General features: G+C 62.2%; 1 protein-coding gene and 1 long non-coding RNA gene across 4 annotated transcripts; one reads left to right on the top strand and one right to left on the bottom strand.

The window, feature by feature from the left end:
• Positions 1-1,158: 1,158 nt before the first annotated feature.
• TRMT61A (tRNA methyltransferase 61A) lies at positions 1,159-8,280 on the top strand. 2 transcript variants are annotated; one of them, XM_010968815.3, is made up of 4 exons: positions 1,159-1,440; positions 2,131-2,490; positions 4,752-5,018; positions 7,050-8,280. In XM_010968815.3, exons 2-4 carry the CDS (start codon positions 2,160-2,162, stop codon positions 7,307-7,309), a joined length of 858 nt encoding a protein of 285 aa, XP_010967117.1. In that variant the 5' UTR covers positions 1,159-1,440; positions 2,131-2,159; the 3' UTR covers positions 7,310-8,280. The 2 variants fall into 2 exon arrangements, with proteins under 2 accessions (XP_010967117.1, XP_010967116.1); XM_010968814.3 differs by having other exon boundaries at positions 1,161-1,450.
• Positions 2,385-7,165, bottom strand: LOC123612435 (uncharacterized). Of its 2 annotated transcripts, none has more exons than XR_006719677.2 (3): positions 7,028-7,165; positions 3,131-3,277; positions 2,385-2,521 (listed from the first exon to the last, which is right to left on the bottom strand). It is a non-coding gene; the product is annotated as an uncharacterized LOC123612435 (long non-coding RNA). The 2 variants fall into 2 exon arrangements; XR_012507318.1 differs by having other exon boundaries at positions 3,131-3,412; positions 7,028-7,161.
• Positions 8,281-18,434: the final 10,154 nt, after the last annotated feature.

The following is an 18,434-nucleotide window of genomic DNA, read 5'->3' as shown; positions in this document are numbered from 1 at the left end:
GAGGATGGCGAGCTGTGGCGAGCAGTATTGAGAGCAGGAGGCAAGGGGTCCATGATGCAGCCACTCAGGCAGCTGGTGGCCAGAGCACTGGCCCCAAAGGGATATGAACCCACAGAGAATGGGACGTTACCAAAGGCCCCCCTCCTTCTTCCCCTATGGCTCCAAAACCCAGGCCCAGTAGGGGCAGGGGTATGGAGGGACTGAGGTTGGGCACCTGGGTTTCCAACATTGACTCTGAGGTCCACAGTCACCGTCACCAGTTCTGGCCCCAGAGGAGGGAGAGTTCAGAAAGCCCCCCAGGCTGGCAGGGCTCTGAGAAGGGGCTGGTTCTGCCAAGGCCTGGCCACTCCCATTTGTCTGGGACGGGCCATCTGGGCCTAGGCAGTGTGGACGAGGGTCATCACCCACTGAGCCTGGGTTAGAGCTCAGGCCCCAGGGTAGCTGGGTGGGCTGGAGTCTTGATCCAGCTCTCCAGTCCCCAGGGCTAACAGGATAAGCCCTGGTCCGCAGGGGCCTGAGTGCTGGAGGAGGACAGTCCCTATGGTCCCCTCTCCCCACTCACCCTTTACCATCCCCCACCTCCACAGAGGAACCAACTCTGAATCAGCCCTGCCGGGACGGTGCAGGGCTGCTGCTTCCCTTTTCTGCCCAGTCCTCCAGATGCCCCCACCCCCGTCCCCTGCTCAGGCCGCTGGCCCTGTAGGCCTCATTCATCCAGCTCTCCCTGCACCCTGGGTTCCAGGAGGGGACACAGGACACCTCCTTCCTTGAAGCAGCTGTCTCAACGGGGAACGTGCCCCTTAAGGGGAGGTAGGCCAAGAAGAAGCACGGCCTGGGCGTAAGGCCACTTCTACAGACCCTTGCAGACCACCACCTCCTGCTCCTCTGGTTGACCCCAGACAAAGCCTTTTGGGACGGTCCTCCGCTCTGATTCCATTTTCTGGAATTCATCCGAGGGCCCAGTCGGAGGTGTTCCTTGAGCGGTTTGCAGTGACAGAATGTCCACGGCAGTGTCCTCGTAGGGGAGTGGGCAGCTAGCCGCGGGCGGCCGTTCCGGGGACCCCAGGACGGTCAAAAGGCTGAGGGACGCGGCCTGCCCTGGTCCCAGCACTCATTAATCGTGCCCGTAGGTAACGTCTGAAAGGACCGCAGCAGCTGGGCGGCGGGACAGCGGGACTCTCAGTTTGTCTTTTGCACGAACTGTTTAAACTGAAGAACTCGCTTCCGGGGAAAGCCGACCTGGAGGCGCGACCCGGAGGCCCGCTCCGAGGGCGGGATGGGCAGCGGGCGAGTCCCAGGAGTCCGCGCGCGGTGTGGGAACGGCGGCGTTGTGACGTCATCGGCGGGCGCCGCGCGCCGCGCCGGAGCCGGAAGTGCTGTAGCTGGTGCGCGGAGCCACGTGCGGAGCCACCCGGAGTGGGAGCCCGGCGAGCGTCACCGGTGAGACCCGGTGAGACTCCGCGGCGTCACGTGGCAGTGCGAGGGGGGAGGTCGCCCCGGCGGGCGCTGCGCTCAGGCCTCCTCTAGCGGGCCTTGCACTTCCTGCAGCCTCCGGTGGTCGCCCTCAGCCCTGTGCCAGCCTGGCCTGACCTGCCCCCTGACTCTGCACATGCCAGGCCAGTGTTTCTGTTTACTGCTCGCTGCACGTCCCCAACCTCTGCTTGGGAGCGGTTACATCTCTTGAATCCCCCTTCCACTTGTCTGCCCAGGAGCCCGCGGTGGGGGAGATGGGGGAGACAGGATTCTGTGGAATTGAGCCTGGCTTGGGGGTGACCTCACGAACCGTTTGCTGCTCCCCACTATGTGGTCGCTCTCCCTTCTCACAGCTGGAGAATGGGAGCCAGGTTCCTGGAGAAGGGTGACGAGAGGGTCAGGCTCTTACTTTGTGGGAGTCCTTGAGCCCCTCCTCTGCCGTTGCCCAGCCTCAGACTCCATCTGTGATTTGGGATGATGGCCTTTGTCTCATGACCAGACCAGACCAAGAAGGGCTTCAGATGTCTGGCCAGGGTGCAGACCTGTTGGGCTCAACCCCCACTGCTCAGGATCTGGGCCTCACAGCCTTCTTCCTGGACCCCAGGTGCACATCCTGCCTCCTGACGCCTTATATATTCGTGTCCACACACCTCCCAGGTCCCTGGCACCTGCCAGACAGCAACACCATGAGCTTCGTGGCATACGAGGAGCTGATCAAAGAGGGTGACACAGCCATCCTGTCACTGGGCCATGGTGCAATGATGGCGGTGCGTGTGCAGCGTGGCGCACAGACACAGACCCGGCACGGCGTCCTGCGGCACTCTGTAGACCTCATTGGCCGCCCCTTCGGCTCCAAGGTGACTTGTGGCCGAGGTGGCTGGGTGTATGTGCTGCACCCCACCCCTGAGCTCTGGACGCTGAACCTGCCACACCGCACCCAGATCCTCTACTCCACTGACATTGCCCTGCTCACCATGATGCTGGAGCTTCGGCCTGGCTCTGTGGTCTGTGAGTCCGGTGAGTTCTTCAGACTGCCTCACCTCTAACTCTGAGAAATTGACATGAAGGTGGAAGTCAGACCCAGTGTCCAGACAGCCCCCAGCCTGCCCTTCCTGAGCACAGGCATGACTATTCAGCTTCTATTTTAACAGGATCTTTCTGGGGGACTGATTGCGGGGAAGGAGGGGCAGAAGCAAGGAGGCTGGTACTGTACTCTGAGTGAGAGTTGGGACTGGACCAAGGATAGCCCTCTGGAGGAGCTGGTGCCCACGGAGGTCCTACCTGTCTCGGTGGGGTGGGGGCAAGTGCTGCTCGGCGCTAACCAAGGTGCTGACTGCCAGTCCCGAACCCGGTACTGACTTCTGGTGGAGGGTGAGTCGCCTAGCAGTCCCTGACTGCTGAGAATGGGAGCCCCAGGCACAGGGCTAAGAGTTGCCCCTTCCTGGATGGAGGCCAGGGCCGCTCCCAGGTGCTTCATTGTAGGTGAGGAGCCTGCCCTGTGCTCAACCCAGGCCAGCACCATTGTCACTGAGCCCAGGGCCTGTGGTGCAGATGGAAGTGCCTGAAGGTCAGCCATTCCCAGCCCTTTCACACACATGCACGCTCACATGCACACACAGATACACACAGGTGTTGGGGGTTGAAGCATGCAGCCTACCTAACAACAGTTTAAGCCCAAATGTGCACAGATTTCCAGCGTGTTCCTCCTGAGCTGGGCATCTGGGCTCCAAGAGTTCCCAACCGCACTGCTGCCAACTTTCAGAGGGCTTCAGGGCATCTCATCCCTCTCTGGGCCTCAGTTTCTCTGGGTGGACAGTTGGATGGTTCATGTTACCCCGCCAAGCACTTCAAGATGGGAAGAGTCAGATGCAGAACCTGGGCTGTGGTCAAGAGAGTGGGTGGGGGCTCGGCAGAGGCTGACTGCTCAGCACCAGGGGACCTGGGGGTGGACAGCAGGATTCAGGGCCAGCTCATCTCCTGTGGCCACTGTGCATCCGTAGCCAGGGCCTCGTTCCATTCGGCCAAAAAGCTTTGGCAGTGAGCATGCTTCTGGGCTCCCCTGCTAGGCACCTTGGGCAGAACCAGGACAAGACAGGCCAGGCTGCTGCTCCTAAAAGGGGACAGACAGGAAGCCCAGTGGGACCGTTCCAGTGTTGTTGATTGCTGGGGGCTTGAAAAACAGGGCTGTGTCTTTGAGGGTGACTCAGAGAGGGGCCCCTCCAGCAAGGGGGTCAGGGAAGGCCTCTTTGAAGAGAGGGCATGGAGTTGAAAATGATGGGAAGGAGGTCCCTACCAAGAGCCAAGGGGGAGGGTCCCCCCAAAGGAGAGCCTTGCAGAAACCCTGCTTGAGGGAACAGCGAGGAGGCCAGGGTGGCTGGAGCAGGAATGAGGTCAGGGGGAAATGGGCGCAGCTGGAAGGTCATGAGGAGTCTGACTCTGCCCTGCGTGGAAAGGGAAGAGGCGTGGTCTGGCTACGGGTGGAGAGAATTCCACAGCTGTGCCGAGACAGGACTGTAGGCAGCCAGTCAGGGGCTGTGGCAGAGGGCCGGGAGGGGGCGCCCATGTGGGTGTGGGGGCGGGTGAGGAGAAGGAGTGGCTCCTGGAGAGACGTGGGAAGAGGTGCAGCACTTGCTGGTGGGTCAGATGTGTGGGAGGTGGGCAGGGGGAGGCGAGGGGCCCCCAGGGTGTCTGGCTGAGCAGTGGTGTCACTGACTGGGTCAGGGAGGCTTGGCAGGAGGGGGTTAGGGTCGGATCAGCTCCAGCTCTGCGCTTGTAGATGCTGGGCGCTGTTTGGGTGTTTGGGGGTGGTGGCAGGCATGCAGTGGTCGCTGGGGAGTCTTCCTCGAGCCTGGCACCTGGAGCCATGAAGCAAAGAGGGGTCACGGGGGCTGAACGGGGGGACACAGGCCTGCCTGGCATGGCAGGAGAAGGAGGCAGGCAGAGGGGTGGCCCGTGAAGCTGGAGGCAAACTGGGAGACGATGTGGGGGCCACCTTGGTCACCGTGTCATCTGTCACAGTGCAAGATGAGGGCAGAGCTGCACTCGTGTGGTGAGAGCAGACTGCGGGACTGGGAGACGGACTGACCTGAGTCCATCGGGGAGCTGGGGCCTGGCCACCACTTGGAGGGTGATAGGGACAGTTCCAAGCTTCTTTGTCCCACTGGTAACCTGGGGCCGGCTGACCTCGAGGGCCCTTTGAGGGTCTCTCTGGGGTGAGGATAGGGTAGTTTCCTTGATGGCCCCAGCAGTCCTGCCTGACACCCATCCTGTCCTGCCAGGTACCGGCAGCGGCTCCGTGTCCCACGCCATCATTCGCACCATTGCGCCCACGGGCCACCTGCACACGGTGGAGTTCCACCAGCAGCGGGCGGAGAAGGCGCGGGAGGAGTTCCAGGAGCACCGCGTGGGCCGATGGGTGACCGTGCGCAACCAGGATGTGTGCCGCAGTGGCTTCGGCGTGAGCCATGTGGCAGACGCCGTCTTCCTAGACATCCCCTCACCTTGGGAGGCCGTGGGCCATGCCTGGGACGCCCTCAAGGTCGAAGGTGCGCCAGGGGTTCTGGGAGGGGTATGGCCCTGGTGGGGGCCGAGTCCTGGGCTACCCCTTCTCTCCCCTCCCCACTCCTCCAGTTCTAGGTTGTTTAAAGCCCAGAAGTCAGAAACCACCCAGCCCCACGGTGGCGGTGGCTGTGGCTGTGGCTGTGGCCAGGCCCTGGCGCCGTTTGGCCTGAGGTAGGGGTGGGTCAGGGCAGCCGGGGGAGTCGTGGGGAGGTCACCCAGTGAAGGGTGAAGGTTAGAGAAGAAATCAGAACTGGGGAGAATGGGGCTCCAACTGGGCCCCTGTTCCTGGCCTGGCCCTGCTCTCACCCTGAGGTGGGAGATGTCTGAGGTCCCTGGGGAATGTGGCAGCCCAGCCTGAGTGAGAGGCGGGGCCTGCACCACAGGGCATGCTGGAGATCAGAGGTCAGCCCCTGACTCTGGCTGATCCCTGCAGAGTCTCCCTTCCCCACCAGCTGCAGGCCAGGCGAACGTGCCCCTTTTAGGGAAGATGCTGGGTGCGGAGGCGGGAAGGTCGGCTCAGAGCCAGGGAGGCGCTGGGTTTTTCCCTTTTCTGGAGAAGGAGCCTGTTCGGGCAACCAGGCCCCTTCCCTCCTCCCAGTGGAGCGGCGCAGCACGGGAGGTCAGGGAGGCAGGCGCAGGGCTGCCCTGGGAAGGACTGCCCCTCTTAAGGGCAGATGCTGAGGCCCAGCAAGGCAGTGGCCCGTGGGTCCCCTGCCCTGGACTCCTGGGTACCTGATTTCTGCTGAGGGGACCTGGGGCTGGGGAGAGGGGCAGCCCTCCAGCTTTGCCCCTGGATACCTGCAGGTCCTCCCCGCTGCAGGAACACCAGCAGGCCTAGGCCCAGGCCCAGGTGGCCAGAACTGGTGGCCCAGCCTTGGCTGAGCCCAGTTAGTCACTGCCCTGGGCCTCCCTCCTGCTGAGACTCCTTCCTGGAGGCTGGCCTGGGGCAGCCATGCCTTCTGGTGTCCTGACTCCTCCATCCCACTAAGCCCCGTTCTCTGGGTCTTTTCCCTGAATCTGCTTGTGGGCTACAGGGCTCCCCTGCCTGCTGTGTGAGCCTGACCCCAGCAAGTGCAGTCCCTGGGCTCTCTAGACCTCTAGCCAGCCAGTAGGCTCGGATCCTGCCCAGCGGGGCCTGTATCCTCAGCAGTGTGCACAGGGGTTGGGTCCCTTCTTAGGGGTGATACTGTGTCCTCTGGGTTGACATCAGCTGTAGGATCCACCTCCAGGCCCAGGCCTCCCAGCAGAGCAGCTGGGGGTCTGTCCCGGCGTGGCTGAGCTGACCAGGCCTCAGGGGCCTTCCAGTCCTTGCCTGGGCCACATCCTTTCCCCCACCCTGGCTTCCCCACACCCTCCCTGCCAGGAGGGGACCTGAGCCAGGCTGAGGGATGCTGTGGGCGGGCCCTGGTGGGCGGCCGCAGGAAGAGGCTGCCGGCTGCCGCCTCCACCCCGTCATCCTTGGGCTGTGGGGCTCAGCTTGGAGTAGGCGCCTCCTGTTCCCAGGAGCAGGCGACAGCCTCTAATTTCCTGTGACAGCAGCAGCCCCCGCCCAGTGCTGCTCTGTCTGACTGGGGCTGTTCTGGGTCCAGTGCTGTGGCAGCTGCCAAGCCCAGGCTCCGCCCTGGCCCCAACCCTTGGCTGCCTTGGGGAAATAGGGGGTGGCGGCGCCCACCAGAGGCCTAGTGGGATCAGGTTAGTCGGGCTTGCCCAGTGCTGGGACGTGAGAGGGCCTGGTTCAGGCGGCCCCTTCCACGGGGCTCCAGGAGAGCTCCTGCCCCAGGGCCCTGCCTGGCCCTTCTCTGAGGCCTCAGCTCTTCACGGCCCAAGGGCTTGGCCAGCCTCAGACCCCAGGGCTCTCACATGGGGTTTCTCTACCCGCACCTATTCCTGAAAGGCCAGGGGTGCATTGCCTCTGCTCTGCCATCCAGCCCACAGACACTGGGCCACCGGGCAGGCCAGGTCATGGGGGTCCTTCGGCCACCAGCCCTCTGACCTCCGCATCCTGCTCCTCTCAGGTGGGCGCTTCTGCTCCTTCTCGCCGTGCATCGAGCAGGTGCAGCGCACGTGCCAGGCGCTGGCGGCCTGTGGCTTCTCGGAGCTGAGCACCCTGGAGGTGCTGCCCCAGGTCTACAACGTGCGCACCATCAGCCTGCCTGCGCCCGACCTGGGGGCCAGCCCGGGTGCGGACGCCGGCCCCTTCCGCAGCGGCACGCCCATGAAGGAGGCCGTGGGCCACACGGGCTACCTGACCTTCGCCACAAAGACCCCGGGCTAGTGAGCCGCCACCAGGAGCTCCGGGAAGCTGGGAGCGCCGCAGGCCAGATGGGAAGCAAGGCTCGGCCAGAGGCTGCCTTATATGGGCAGCGGGCGCCTGCCAGGGCCTGTGTTTAGAAACAGACGGATGGTGGGGCAGGGCTTGGGGGCCCCCTGGGTGGCTGAAGGGGGACTGCCTGGTGGAGGCGCATCCAGTCCCTGGTCCCTGGGGAGGGCAGCCTCCTGCTGGCCTCAGTGTCCTGCTGCTATTTGTAGCCACAGGCAGTTTCCACTGCCTTAGGCTCCTCCAGACATTGAGGCCCGAGGCTGCAGGTGGCAGCCAGCCTGACCCTTTCCTGGTGGCCCTTTGTGGGGAAGGGGGTGGGGGAGCAAAGACTCGGGGGTGTGGGCAGGGACACCCTCTGGCAAGGGCTGCGGCCTGGCTCAGTGCCTCCCTGGGCAGACTCGGCACCTAGCGAGAGGTGACCCTGCTGTGTGGCCTCAGGCCTGACCCCACCCCATTGGGCACTGCACAGGCCACGTGGGAGTGTCTCCAGTTCCCTCCTGTCAAAGGGGCAGGGAGCAGCCCCTCCCGCCTTGCTTCTCCTGCCCCTTGGAGGTGTCTTCTTGGACCCTGGCCCAGCCAGGGCCCCCGCTGTGTGGGGAAGTGAGAACACACAGCATCACTCAGAAGAGCTGAGCCGGATGGGGATGTGCTACGGGCCGTCAGCCAGTGCCTGTTGGAGTTACTCCATGCTCCTCCCTCAGGGGCCCTGGGGTCACAGGGGTGAGGGGGTGTATCCAGCACACAGGTGACCTGGCCTGGCCTGGCCTGGCCTGGCTTGGCCTGGTCTCCAGCTCTGGTGTGTGGCTGGCATTGTACAAAAGGCCTGGGTGTTCCCATGGCAGGCGGGAGCCCCAGGGCACTCTGCTGGCATGAGGCTGGCCCCTGACCATGCTTGGCAGAGAAATAAACACTGCTGCCCCACTGTGCTGACTGGTCCCCCTGGTGCCCCATGAGGCTGGACCTCCAATCCCCACACCAACGTCCAGGCTGGCCCTCCCTGCACGTGACCCTCCTGGCCCCTGCTCCTTCCTTTCCCAAGGCAGACGCCACAGGGGCTGTGGACTCCAGGACAATGGCCTGGGACATGGCGGACAAAGGGGTGAGTGTGTGGCCACCCCCACCCAGCTGCAGAAAGGGCCACTTGTCCCTGGGAAGGGTGGGGCGGGGGAAGGAGAAAGAATCCCCGCCTGTGTGTGTGTCTGTGACCGCCCCGAGCCCGGGGCCCTCCCTCCACAGCCCCGTCGGACACCTGGGTTTCCTCTTGTGCTCCCTAGAGGGCCCAGAACTCAAGAAGGACCGCCCAGCCCTGCTGTCCTGGCCCAAGGCCACCACTCAAGCTTTGGGGGTTCTTGGTTGGGGGTTCTTGGAGGGGCACCATGGAACGTGGACCTGCAAGACCAGACTGGTGGCAGCATCACAGGACCGGGGCGCCTCCTGCCTCAGGGCAAGACCCTAGGGTCCCTGGAACCACCAGCCCTGCCCCAGGGGTCACCTTCAGGGACCTGTTCTGACCTCTGACAAAATGTCTAGCCTGGGGGACAGAGGAGGGGCCTGGACTCTCCTTGGCCTTCAGGAAGGGCCCATGGGGTGTCTGGCATAGGGTGCAGGCCCGCCCCGCAGGTCCCACTGTGTCCATTTTCCAGGTGGGGCTTAGGCTGGCCTCCTAGGCTGTGGCCCTGGGTGAGTCACTGGGGCCTGCACTTGGGTCTGTGTGAGCTGGAAGGGCAGTGGGAAAGCCCAGCCCACTGGAGGATGGGTGACTGGAATGGGGGCTACCAGGTGAGGAGTCAGGAGACCTGGATCCCTGTCCCTGCTTGTAGTTGCACTTGGCACAGACCCAACTACTCTTAAGGATGGACATCCCCCTCACCCTCAGCTGTGCTGCCAACCCTGCACGTGAGCCTGTGGTTCCACTAGGCCTCTGGGCATCTGTCCCACCCCAGATAGCTGGCCAGGCCCAGCTCAGCCTTAGCCTGGGGTCCCACCAGGCTCTGAGCCAGCAGTGAACTCCTGTGCATCCTTCAAAGCCCCACTCAAATGTTTTAGCTTCTCCCACCACCTGCCCCCAGTCAGGAGCACCTTGCTCCACCATCTGCTCCCACACATCCCATGCTGGTGATCACCCCCGTAGGACTGCCCCCCACCTGTGAGCCCCTGCAGGCAGAGGAGCAGAAGCCAAGCAGTCCCCCAGTTCTGCAGGTGGAGAGCTTGATACCCAGAAAGGCAGGGCCCATGGTGAGTGAGTGGCCCATCAGCTGGTCAGTGACAGTCACCTCCTCGAGTCAGTAGCTTGGGGCTGGTCACAGGACAGAGACTCACCCGGAAACTCCCTGTCCAGCCCCAGACATGCACCCCTGGCCTTCCGTTTTTCCTTGGAAATTCCTACACCAGGCCTGGCCTGAGTACCTGGCACATCTGACTGCCTCCGCCAAGGCCCCTACTCCCAAGTCCAAGCCTTAGAGACAGGTGGCCTCTCCGCATCTGCTCTGAGGGCCCTAGGCCAGGATCCCACCCTGGGGCTGGAATTAGAGTCCTGCCTCTCAACACCTCCTCCTGGAAGCCCCCGGGGCCTGGCCTGGCCTCCTCAGCCCTGGTGTTTGCTGCTCCTGGCCTCACGCTCACCTGCCTCAGAGGGACTCCACCCTGTCCCCAGCCCGGGGTGGTGTGGGCTGCGGGCCCAGGGCCGGTTTGGGGATGGGTAGTGGGTGGTGTGAGGGATGCCAGGCCCCCAGAGGCTGTACCCTGTCTAGCAGAGTGTGACAAGGAGGGTGGTCTGCCCCATGAGGACAGGGCTTCCCCATGCCTGCCCCTCACCCCTGTTGTCTGCTGCCCGCCCCCCCTTCTCTCTGTCTGTGCCCTGGGGATGCCTGCTCTCCAGCCTGGCCCAGTGGGGGCAATGCAGCTCCTACCCTACCCCAGCCCACTGCACAGGGGCGAGATTTCTGCTGTAGTCATGGAAGACTCCTTGGAAGAGGTGATAGTCCTGCAGGGCCTGGAAAGGCTGCTGGAAGTGGGAGGAAGTGAGCAGGAGGCCTGCCCAGGCGGGACAGCTTCCCGCAGGCCCGGGAGAATGAGGTGAGGAGCAGCTGCTCTGGAGTGTGATTGGATGCAGAGGGCGCCATCTCCACCTCCTCCTGAGCTGGTAACTGCCTGGCCTGTTTGCAAGGCTGCTCTAAGTACCGGCCGGTCACTGGACCCAGTGCGCTGTTCTGCCCAGGGGTGGTTGGGCTGACAGGTCAGCCTGGGGTGTCCCTGCCTCCTATCAGGGCCTCAGGTGAGAGGGTTCCCAGAAGGTAGCCCTCCTGGAGATCTTGGCTCCTGACGCCCCAGGAGGGAGCGTGCAGGTGGGGTCCAGGTCTCAGGATGGCCTCGTCACCAGCCTCTGGGGGTGCCCTCACCCAGCAAATGTGGGACAAGCACCCACCAGCAGCCTCCTGGCACTGAGGGCCCAGAGGGAGCCAGGTGCAGACAGGGAAGATGAGGTGTGCGTGGCCAGAGCAAAGCAGGGAAAGCGGGTTGGACCCTGTGCTGTGGGGTTCAAGACTGGGAGGCCCCTGCAGTCACAGAGGGACAAGGAATTTGGACTCGGTCCTGCAGGGCAGCCTATCCTCAGAGAGGTGGCCAGACCCCGCTCTGCCTTCAGGGAGGATTCACTTAAGGGCCCAGGCGCTGAGCCTGCCCGGGTCACATCTTCCCTCTGGCTCCATGGTGACAAGTCAATCCCTCGTGCAGGGATGAACACAGTGCCTGCCTTGGGGGGCGGGGGGAGCTGCAGTGAGATTAAGTATCACGTCATTGTTTAGACAGTTGGTATCCACGGAATGTCCCAATGATTATTGTCACTAGTGGGAGATGGGAGCTGCCACCACGAAGACCTCTGGTCTTTGTTTCAGATTTCAAGGCCAGGATTGAGGGGCCACTTCTGGGTCTGTCTTGAGAACTGTCCTCTGCACTTTGTGGCACTTTGAATAGTTTATCTGAAGATTTGACATTGAGACTTTTCTGGAAAATCCAGGTCATCCATTCAGTGTGCTTATTGGTTGTATAATGAACTGTGACAACACTGGCCCATGTACAGGCAGATGGGACTCAACTGACATCCACAATTTTTGAAGTAAATGTATTAGTTAACTGTCATCACAGTTATGCTGCATAACAAATACCCCCCCCCCCCAGCAAAAAAGTAAACTCTGGGGCTTAAAGCAGCCTTTGGGATCTGTGGACCTCAGCCAAGCCTGTCCCTGTGTAGGGGCTGAGCTGATGTAAGCTCAGCCCTGCCCCCGCTCCTCGCTTCCTCCTGGGACCCGTGCTCTTCTTGCATCCTGTCCTGCGCTCAGGCGCAGTTGGGGCGAGCGCTTTTCAAGCCTTAGGTCACGTGGCCTAATCTCAGGTCCGCGTGGAGAGAGAGACCCTGCGATTTTAGGGGAGGAGCTGCAGGACCGCAGGCAAGGGGGCACAGCGAGGTCTCAGCCTCCAGGGTTGGGACAGCGGGGCCCCTCCTGCCTGGCCCGCCCTCCCATGCACGGCTCTGTGCCTGGCCTCAGGATGAGGGCATTTCAAAGTCAGGCTGCCTCCGAGGCAGCCGCGTTGGCGGGAGGGAATAACTCAGCTCCCACCAGGCTCAGAATAGCTCCGAATTGGGTCACGCTCCCCAAGAGCTCCGGTCACAGCCTCCAGCCTTTGACGATAATCAGCTTTTTCCCTGACATCTGTCCCTTCAAAGAGGGGGGCAGACCGGCTGCGGGCACATTTTTAGAAGCGAAGAGGATGGGGATGGGGCGAGGAGGCTGTTCGTGGCTGGCCCCTTCATCCATACCTGCTCCCTCTGCCGTCCCTGCTCTGTTCCTTTCCCCCCCCTGGCAAGCCACTTCCATCCTTCCTGCCCCCCCTGCCGCGCCCCCCCCCCACCGTCAGTCCCGCACAGGGCCAGGTGGTGTGAGACAGCTCCAGGCACTCGTGGCACCATGAGGGACCCAGGTCCGGCTCAGCCAGGAAGGGTGGAGCCCTCTCCCTGCCCCCCCACTTCCTGGGCGCCCCTTCCTCCTGTCCTGGATAAAGGCGATGGTGGGGGTGGGCTGCCCCACCTCTCCGAGGATTCAGGAGGCTCAGGTCTCTCCAGGACCTCAGGCCCTGACGCCCTGCTCCTGAACAGCCCCTCGCCTCCCCACTTGGGCCCCAAGCCTCCCGGTCCTCCCCGCACTCCTACAAAGCCTCTGTGTGTGCCAGCCACAAGCACTTGGCACAGGCAGACTCTCTTAGTCTCGGCCCTGGGGTCCCTCCTTGGGCTCTGGCCCCTTCCTGCACAGCCAAGTGGGTCCTTGGGTCCAGGAGCCCTAAGGTGGACAGACAGAACCACTGTGTCTGGGGACAGGTTACGGGGCCAGGACCCTCACTGTCTGAACACAGTGTGCATTCTGGGGGGCAGGAGTTGCTTGAGTGATCTTTTCTTTGGCTTGATCCAAAAGCTCAGCCTCGCCCCCGACTTCCTGTCTCGGTAGCTCTATCCTGACGTGTCCTCCCCTGGGAGGCCCAGTGTCCTCCTCCCACTGCCTGGGCTTTGGTCCTATCTCTGCTGGCCACCCTCTCGGCTGACCACTGAAGTGCCCAGATGTGACCCTGGCTGTGAGGCAGAGGTCCTGGGGCTGCTGCACCTGGGTGGCCTCAGGCCCTTCTCTCCTGGGCCACCCTCAGTGCCTGGAGTGACAGAGCTGCTCTCCTGCATGCTCTTCATCCCAGGGGCCCTGAACAGTACTCAAAATGTGGTCCAGGGGCAGCAGCACCTACATCTCCAGGTGGCCCTTGTTAAGACTTTCAGGCCCCACTCAGAACTCCTAATCAGGTGTGTTAGACCAATTCCCCGGGTGATTCAATCAGTCTGAAAGTTTGAGAAGCAGTAGTTTGGCTAATCTTTGTTCCCTTTTTGCCTCAGCCACCAGGAAACTCAGAGCCAAATTTACTTCCCTGATGTCTCACTCTCCTCCCCTTAGAGTGGCCTTAAGAGAACTGAGGGGGGGTGATGTCACAGGTCCTCAGAGCCCATGTTCATGTTGTCACCTGGGCATTCTATCACTACATGGTACACTAGGATGCCAAACTCATCTTTGTAATGATTTAGTAAGTACCTCTTACCCAGATAGATAGATCTTTCTACGATGGGCATGCCAGACACTGTTTTTGGTTTTTTAATCTTTACAAACCCACAGGGCAGCTCTCACGTTTCGGGTGGCAGAACCATTCCCAAACTTTGGCCACGGAAACGTTCATGAAACATCTGTGGAGCTGAGGCTCTCCTGATGCGGTCCCTGGACCAGTTTTCTCGGCATCACCTGGGACCTGGGTGGAAGTGCAAATTCCCAGCCCCACTCCAGACCTACTACATCTGGAGCTCTGGGGGTGGAGGGCTTAGCAATCACTGCCAGAGGAATTGGACTCTCTCAAACTGTCCTCTCCTTTCTTTTATTTCTTAAAACAGACAGAACACCTTGATTAACTTAAGTGGCATGTCCTGCTATGGAAGCTTCCAGCACCATCAACCTTGCTCTTTTGAGGCTGTGCTGCTGTCAGTCAGAGTTCAGTTTTGCCTCCGTTTGTTTGGAGTGTTTCTGCCGTGTCCTCAGACCCACCTGGGGTTTCTGTGTCTCCCAGGGGCTTCATCTGGCAAAGGCCGGGGCTCCCAGAGTGAGAGCAGTAGGGAACGCCATGTGGGGACCTCTTTTGGTTCTGACTGGAACAAACCAAATGTTTTATTTTACAAGACGAGAAAATTGGAACATTTGAAGCCAGAGTGGATGTTTCATGGGTTTAAGAATGATGGGGAAGAAAAAAAGAATGAAATTTTTGGACACGCTAATGACACTGTGAAATGGTAGGGTGGCTGTGACCTGCCTCAAAATAACCTGGGGTGGGGGAGCAGGGGTGAAACCTGGGACTTGGAATCCCTTGTGATTGTCTCTGTTTTTGCATTTCTTTGACATTTTCCATTAAAAAAAAAAAAAACTTTTTAAACAAGCAATGTCCAGACCACTTAACCATTTATTGCCCCAGGCTCCTTAGCAGTGGGGAGAAGCCAGCAGATACATACCCCAGGGTCACTTGTCCCAGTTCCCCCTCCCAGGACCACCAGTCTCCGCAACATTGACCCCCGCCATGTGTCTCTCCCAGTCTCCAGCATTGGGGGTGCTGTAGGGCAGGTGAGAGACACAGGTGGCTGGTCCCCAGCAGGGGCAGCAGTTAGCCATCCATTCTTCACTCCTCGCAGCGTGGACCTGGGGACCACAGACCCAGGAGCCACTTCGCTATGGCGGAGGATGGGCCTCAGGAGCAGCCCACAGCACTGGAGGGCTGGAGAGGAGTCAGGGCCAGGGCTGCCAGTCCCTTCACTCTCGCCACCAAGGGGCTGTGGCCCCAGGTCTAGGTGGCAGCCCCCTTCTGGCCTCTCCAGCTCCCAATGACCACCCTACCTCCCCTTTCCACACCGTCCCCACTGTCCTGTACCCTCCTCAAGCCTGAGCTTATCCCACGCCCCCAGAGAGTGGCTCAGGAATCCATCCTAAGGCAGTGTAATTGACAGACGGTGGATCGGCCTATTTAAGGGTCCGGCTCCAGGAGCCCCGGACCCTCCAGCCCCTTCCTGGTCTGTCCACCTGCCCGCCCCAGCCAGCCACTCGGCTGCTTCTGTCACTACCGACACGTTTGCCGAGAAAGTGAGTCTAAACTGCGGCGTGAACCTGGGGATGAGGTGAGGTCTGAACACGGGCTTCTTTCCAGCAGGGCTGGCAGCGGGCCCACGGCTCAGTCATCCAGGCCGCTGGACAGGCCGGACGCGAAGGATCTGAGCCTCTGAGCCTCTGAACACACTCGGGTGAGCAAGGCCAGGCCGTGGAGGCGAGGGCCCTGCGGAGGAATGCGGGTGGCTGGCTTGGGGGCGGGGGCGACAGAGGCCTGTTGCTAAGCCACCCACACAATGGACATTCCAGGCGCCAGGCAACGGGGAAGGAGAACTTTCTCTCAGTAGGACCAGGCACCCCCCCACCCCCTGCTCTGCTGTGCCCCCAGGACATGAAGGCACATGGCTGCCCAGCCCCTCAGGGCCTCTGACGCCCAGGCCCGCTAGCTGGGCACCCAGGCTGACCCAGCCTTCCCTGCCCATTGCCTCCTCTGATCATGCTCCCTGGCCAGGCCCCCAGGCCTCAAGTGCGGGGTTCTCCCAGCGCCCTGGGACCCCAGTCCTCTGTTCCACACCGTCCCCAGCCCTTAGGCTTGGCGGCCCCACTTGGGGCCCAGCCTAGCCCGGGGCTGGCTCTGTTTGCAGCCACGCCTGGCCGGGCCCTGGGCCCCTGTCAGCCGGCCCTGGAGTCCAGCGCAGCCTCTGTTTGTCTGGAACCAGACAAGGGGTTTTGTTTTGCTCCCTTCAGGCTCCACGTCCTGCCTCCGTGGAGAGACTGCTAAAGAGCTCTGGGCCCAGTGCCGTCAGCTGGAGGGCAGGGGAGGGGGCACAGTAGCTGGTTACCGAGCTCCTGGTCTGGCCGCCAGGCCTTTGCCCTCCCAGTCCCCACGTACAGAGGCCCAGGGCCACCTCCGCCAGGGTGGCCAAACCCCGATGTCCCCCCACAGCCCTGAGAGACGATGTCCCAGGTCCCCACCCAGGCCTGTCTTCTGTCTAATGGTGGTGCTGGGGTCCCAGCTAAACGCATAGTCCTTGCAGGCCACGAACATGTCCAAGCTCCCTGGCCCCGACCTGACACATAGCAAGCAGCCCTCATCCCTGAAGCTTGCCTGTGCGCCACGGGGACCCAGACAGACAGCTGGATACCGATCCTGTCCAGGCCGAGGCCCCACTGCTGCCCGGGCCCAGCAAGGCATCTGGGGAAGGGTCTGCGTCTCAACAGGTGCTGTCACTTAGCAGGAGCAAAGCCAGGGGAGGAGGCTGCTCATGTCCCCTCCCCTCTTCTGTCCACTTCCCAGGGAGGCAGCCTGGGCCTCTCCACAGCCACGCAGGGGCCCCTCAGGGTCTCTCCTATGCCTTGAGCTGGAGACAAAGAGGCAGCTGCTGGCAGAGCGGGCTGGGGGGCCGCGGCCTTTGTGAGCACGGGCCCTCCTGGTGACCTCACCGCCGGCCAGAGAAGGGCCCTTTCTTCCCCAAGGCGGCCGTTGGGAATCTGCCTGGGGACAAAGCTGCTGCCAGGTGGGGGACCAGTGAGTGGCCGGCCCCCTTTGCGGCATAAATTAGTGGGGGCTGGGTAGGGGAGGGGAGGGCAGCTGCAGCTGGTGCCTGGAGGCAGGCAGACACATCCGACCCCCATTCACACACGGGGGATGGGGCTGCTCCCCTCCAAGCCTCATTCATTCATTCACCCCTACTCCTTCATTCATTCCACAGATGGTCACTGGGCACTGGCCCTTGGGACGCAGAAGAGCATCTGGTGGATGAAGGAGTGAATGGACGGGTGATGGGCAGGGCTCCCAGTCTGGAGAGGGAATCAAGACAGATAGTCACAGTGGCCCCCGAGCTGCAGTGCTGGGCAGGGAGCTACTCCATCCAAGCAGACACCTGGACGCCTATGGCTGCACATCTGTCCCTGTGGGGGCCTGAGGCCACGCAGCAGGCGCCCGGCCCGGCCAGCTCCCAGGTGAGGCCAAGGAAACTTGATTTTCAATGAGATAAGTGGTGTCGGGTGATCTACTCGCTGTAGGACCAAGGGCTTCCCGTCCCCAGGACCTGGGTGCTACACAAAGCGTCCTCACTGCCTTACTGGCCCATGGCCCTCCCTCTTCAGGGCCCTGCTCCTGCACCAGAGACGACTGTGTGAGACCTTGCTGGGCCAGGGAGCCCAGGGTGGCCGGTGGCAGCAGGGCCACGTGGACATCACAGAGTGCAGCTGGCACGGGGCACCCAGAGAGTCCCTTGGGCTGCCTCGTGAAGGCCCCGGGTCTCCTCTGCAACACTGGAGACCCTTGCCCCCATCCCTGAGGCTCTGAGTGCACCAAGGCCCCAGGCCAGGCCAGCTTCCTGCAGGCAGAGGCAGTAGGTGCGGAGCTGGCCCTGAATGTCATGCTGGGCCCTGGAGGCAGGCATGGGAGACCCATGTCCTCTCCACGCTGAGGACAGAGGCAGAGAGGATGTCTGAACATGTGGAGGGCACCAGCTCAGGGCCCTGTCCCCAGTGCTGCCCTTCCCACCCAGACACTGTCCAGACTTGGGGGCCTGGGCCTGAGGCCTTTGATTGGGGTCGGAGACCTTTGGGCTTGCAGTCACCACAGCAGCACAGAGAGCTCTGAGATTTCTGTGCTGGGAAATTCTGAAGCCTTTTTGCCAGCAGGAGACAGGGAGAGACCTTACACAACTGAGCACCCGCTAGCTGTGGGGCATTTCTGTGCCGCCTTCTTTCACTCCCATTTATGGATGGGGAACCTGAGTCTCCTCCGCCCTGGCCCAGCATCATGGCTAGGGAGGAGACCAGGAGGAGGCCCGAGGCTTCCAGGGCACTGAGCGCAAAGGCTGGGGCACATGCAGACCGCAGGAGCCCTGCACCCCCTCCTTGGAGCGGAGAGCTGGTGGGGCGGGGGCGGGGTGTAAGTAGGCCAGTGCTTTGTGCCGTGTTGCCATGGCGCCGCCGTTGCCACTGCGCAGGCTTCCTTCTGGGCCCTGTTCCCAGGACACCTCGAGCTGGCTGCCAGGCATCCCTCCCCAGCCCTGCCCAGGCCCCATCCATAGTCTGGGGCTGCTCGCAGTCTCCCGGCCCTCCCCTGCCCCCAGGCCCCTTGCCCACCTACAGGCTGCTGGGGGGCCGTGGCAGAGTGTGCCACCTCATCACACAGCACACGTGTGTGTGCACACAGCACACGTGCACAGCCACACCAGGCCCTCCCTGAAGCTGCAGGAGCCTCTGCCTCACCCCCAGGAGGAGCGGGAGGTGGGCTGCAGTGCAGAGCTTCAGCTCCAAGACCCGTCCCGGGCTCCGAAGGGCTGCTAAGCCCAGAGCCGGGCCTCAGAGGCCTCGGCCAGGGGCTGCCTCACCTCATGGTCCTGCAGACTTGCTGAAGGAGACCGGGAGGGGAGGGGGCTCTGCTGCCTAAAGAC

Source organism: Camelus bactrianus, chromosome 6, assembly GCF_048773025.1.
Source record: "Camelus bactrianus isolate YW-2024 breed Bactrian camel chromosome 6, ASM4877302v1, whole genome shotgun sequence".
In the NCBI taxonomy this organism is placed as follows: domain Eukaryota; kingdom Metazoa; phylum Chordata; class Mammalia; order Artiodactyla; family Camelidae; genus Camelus; species Camelus bactrianus.
Note: the sequence above shows the minus strand (reverse complement) of the source record. Positions and strands in the feature narration are given on the sequence as shown.

What these genes read in the sequence shown, in the direction of transcription:
- TRMT61A (XM_010968815.3), top strand. Translation starts at nt 2,160, where the DNA reads ATGAGCTTCGTGGCATACGAGGAGCTGATCAAAGAGGGTGACACAGCC. An exon ending in CTCTGTGGTCTGTGAGTCCG is followed by an intron (nt 2,491 to 4,751) that starts GTGAGTTCTTCA and finishes CTGTCCTGCCAG; the next exon opens with GTACCGGCAGCGGCTCCGTG. An exon ending in GGACGCCCTCAAGGTCGAAG is followed by an intron (nt 5,019 to 7,049) that starts GTGCGCCAGGGG and finishes TGCTCCTCTCAG; the next exon opens with GTGGGCGCTTCTGCTCCTTC.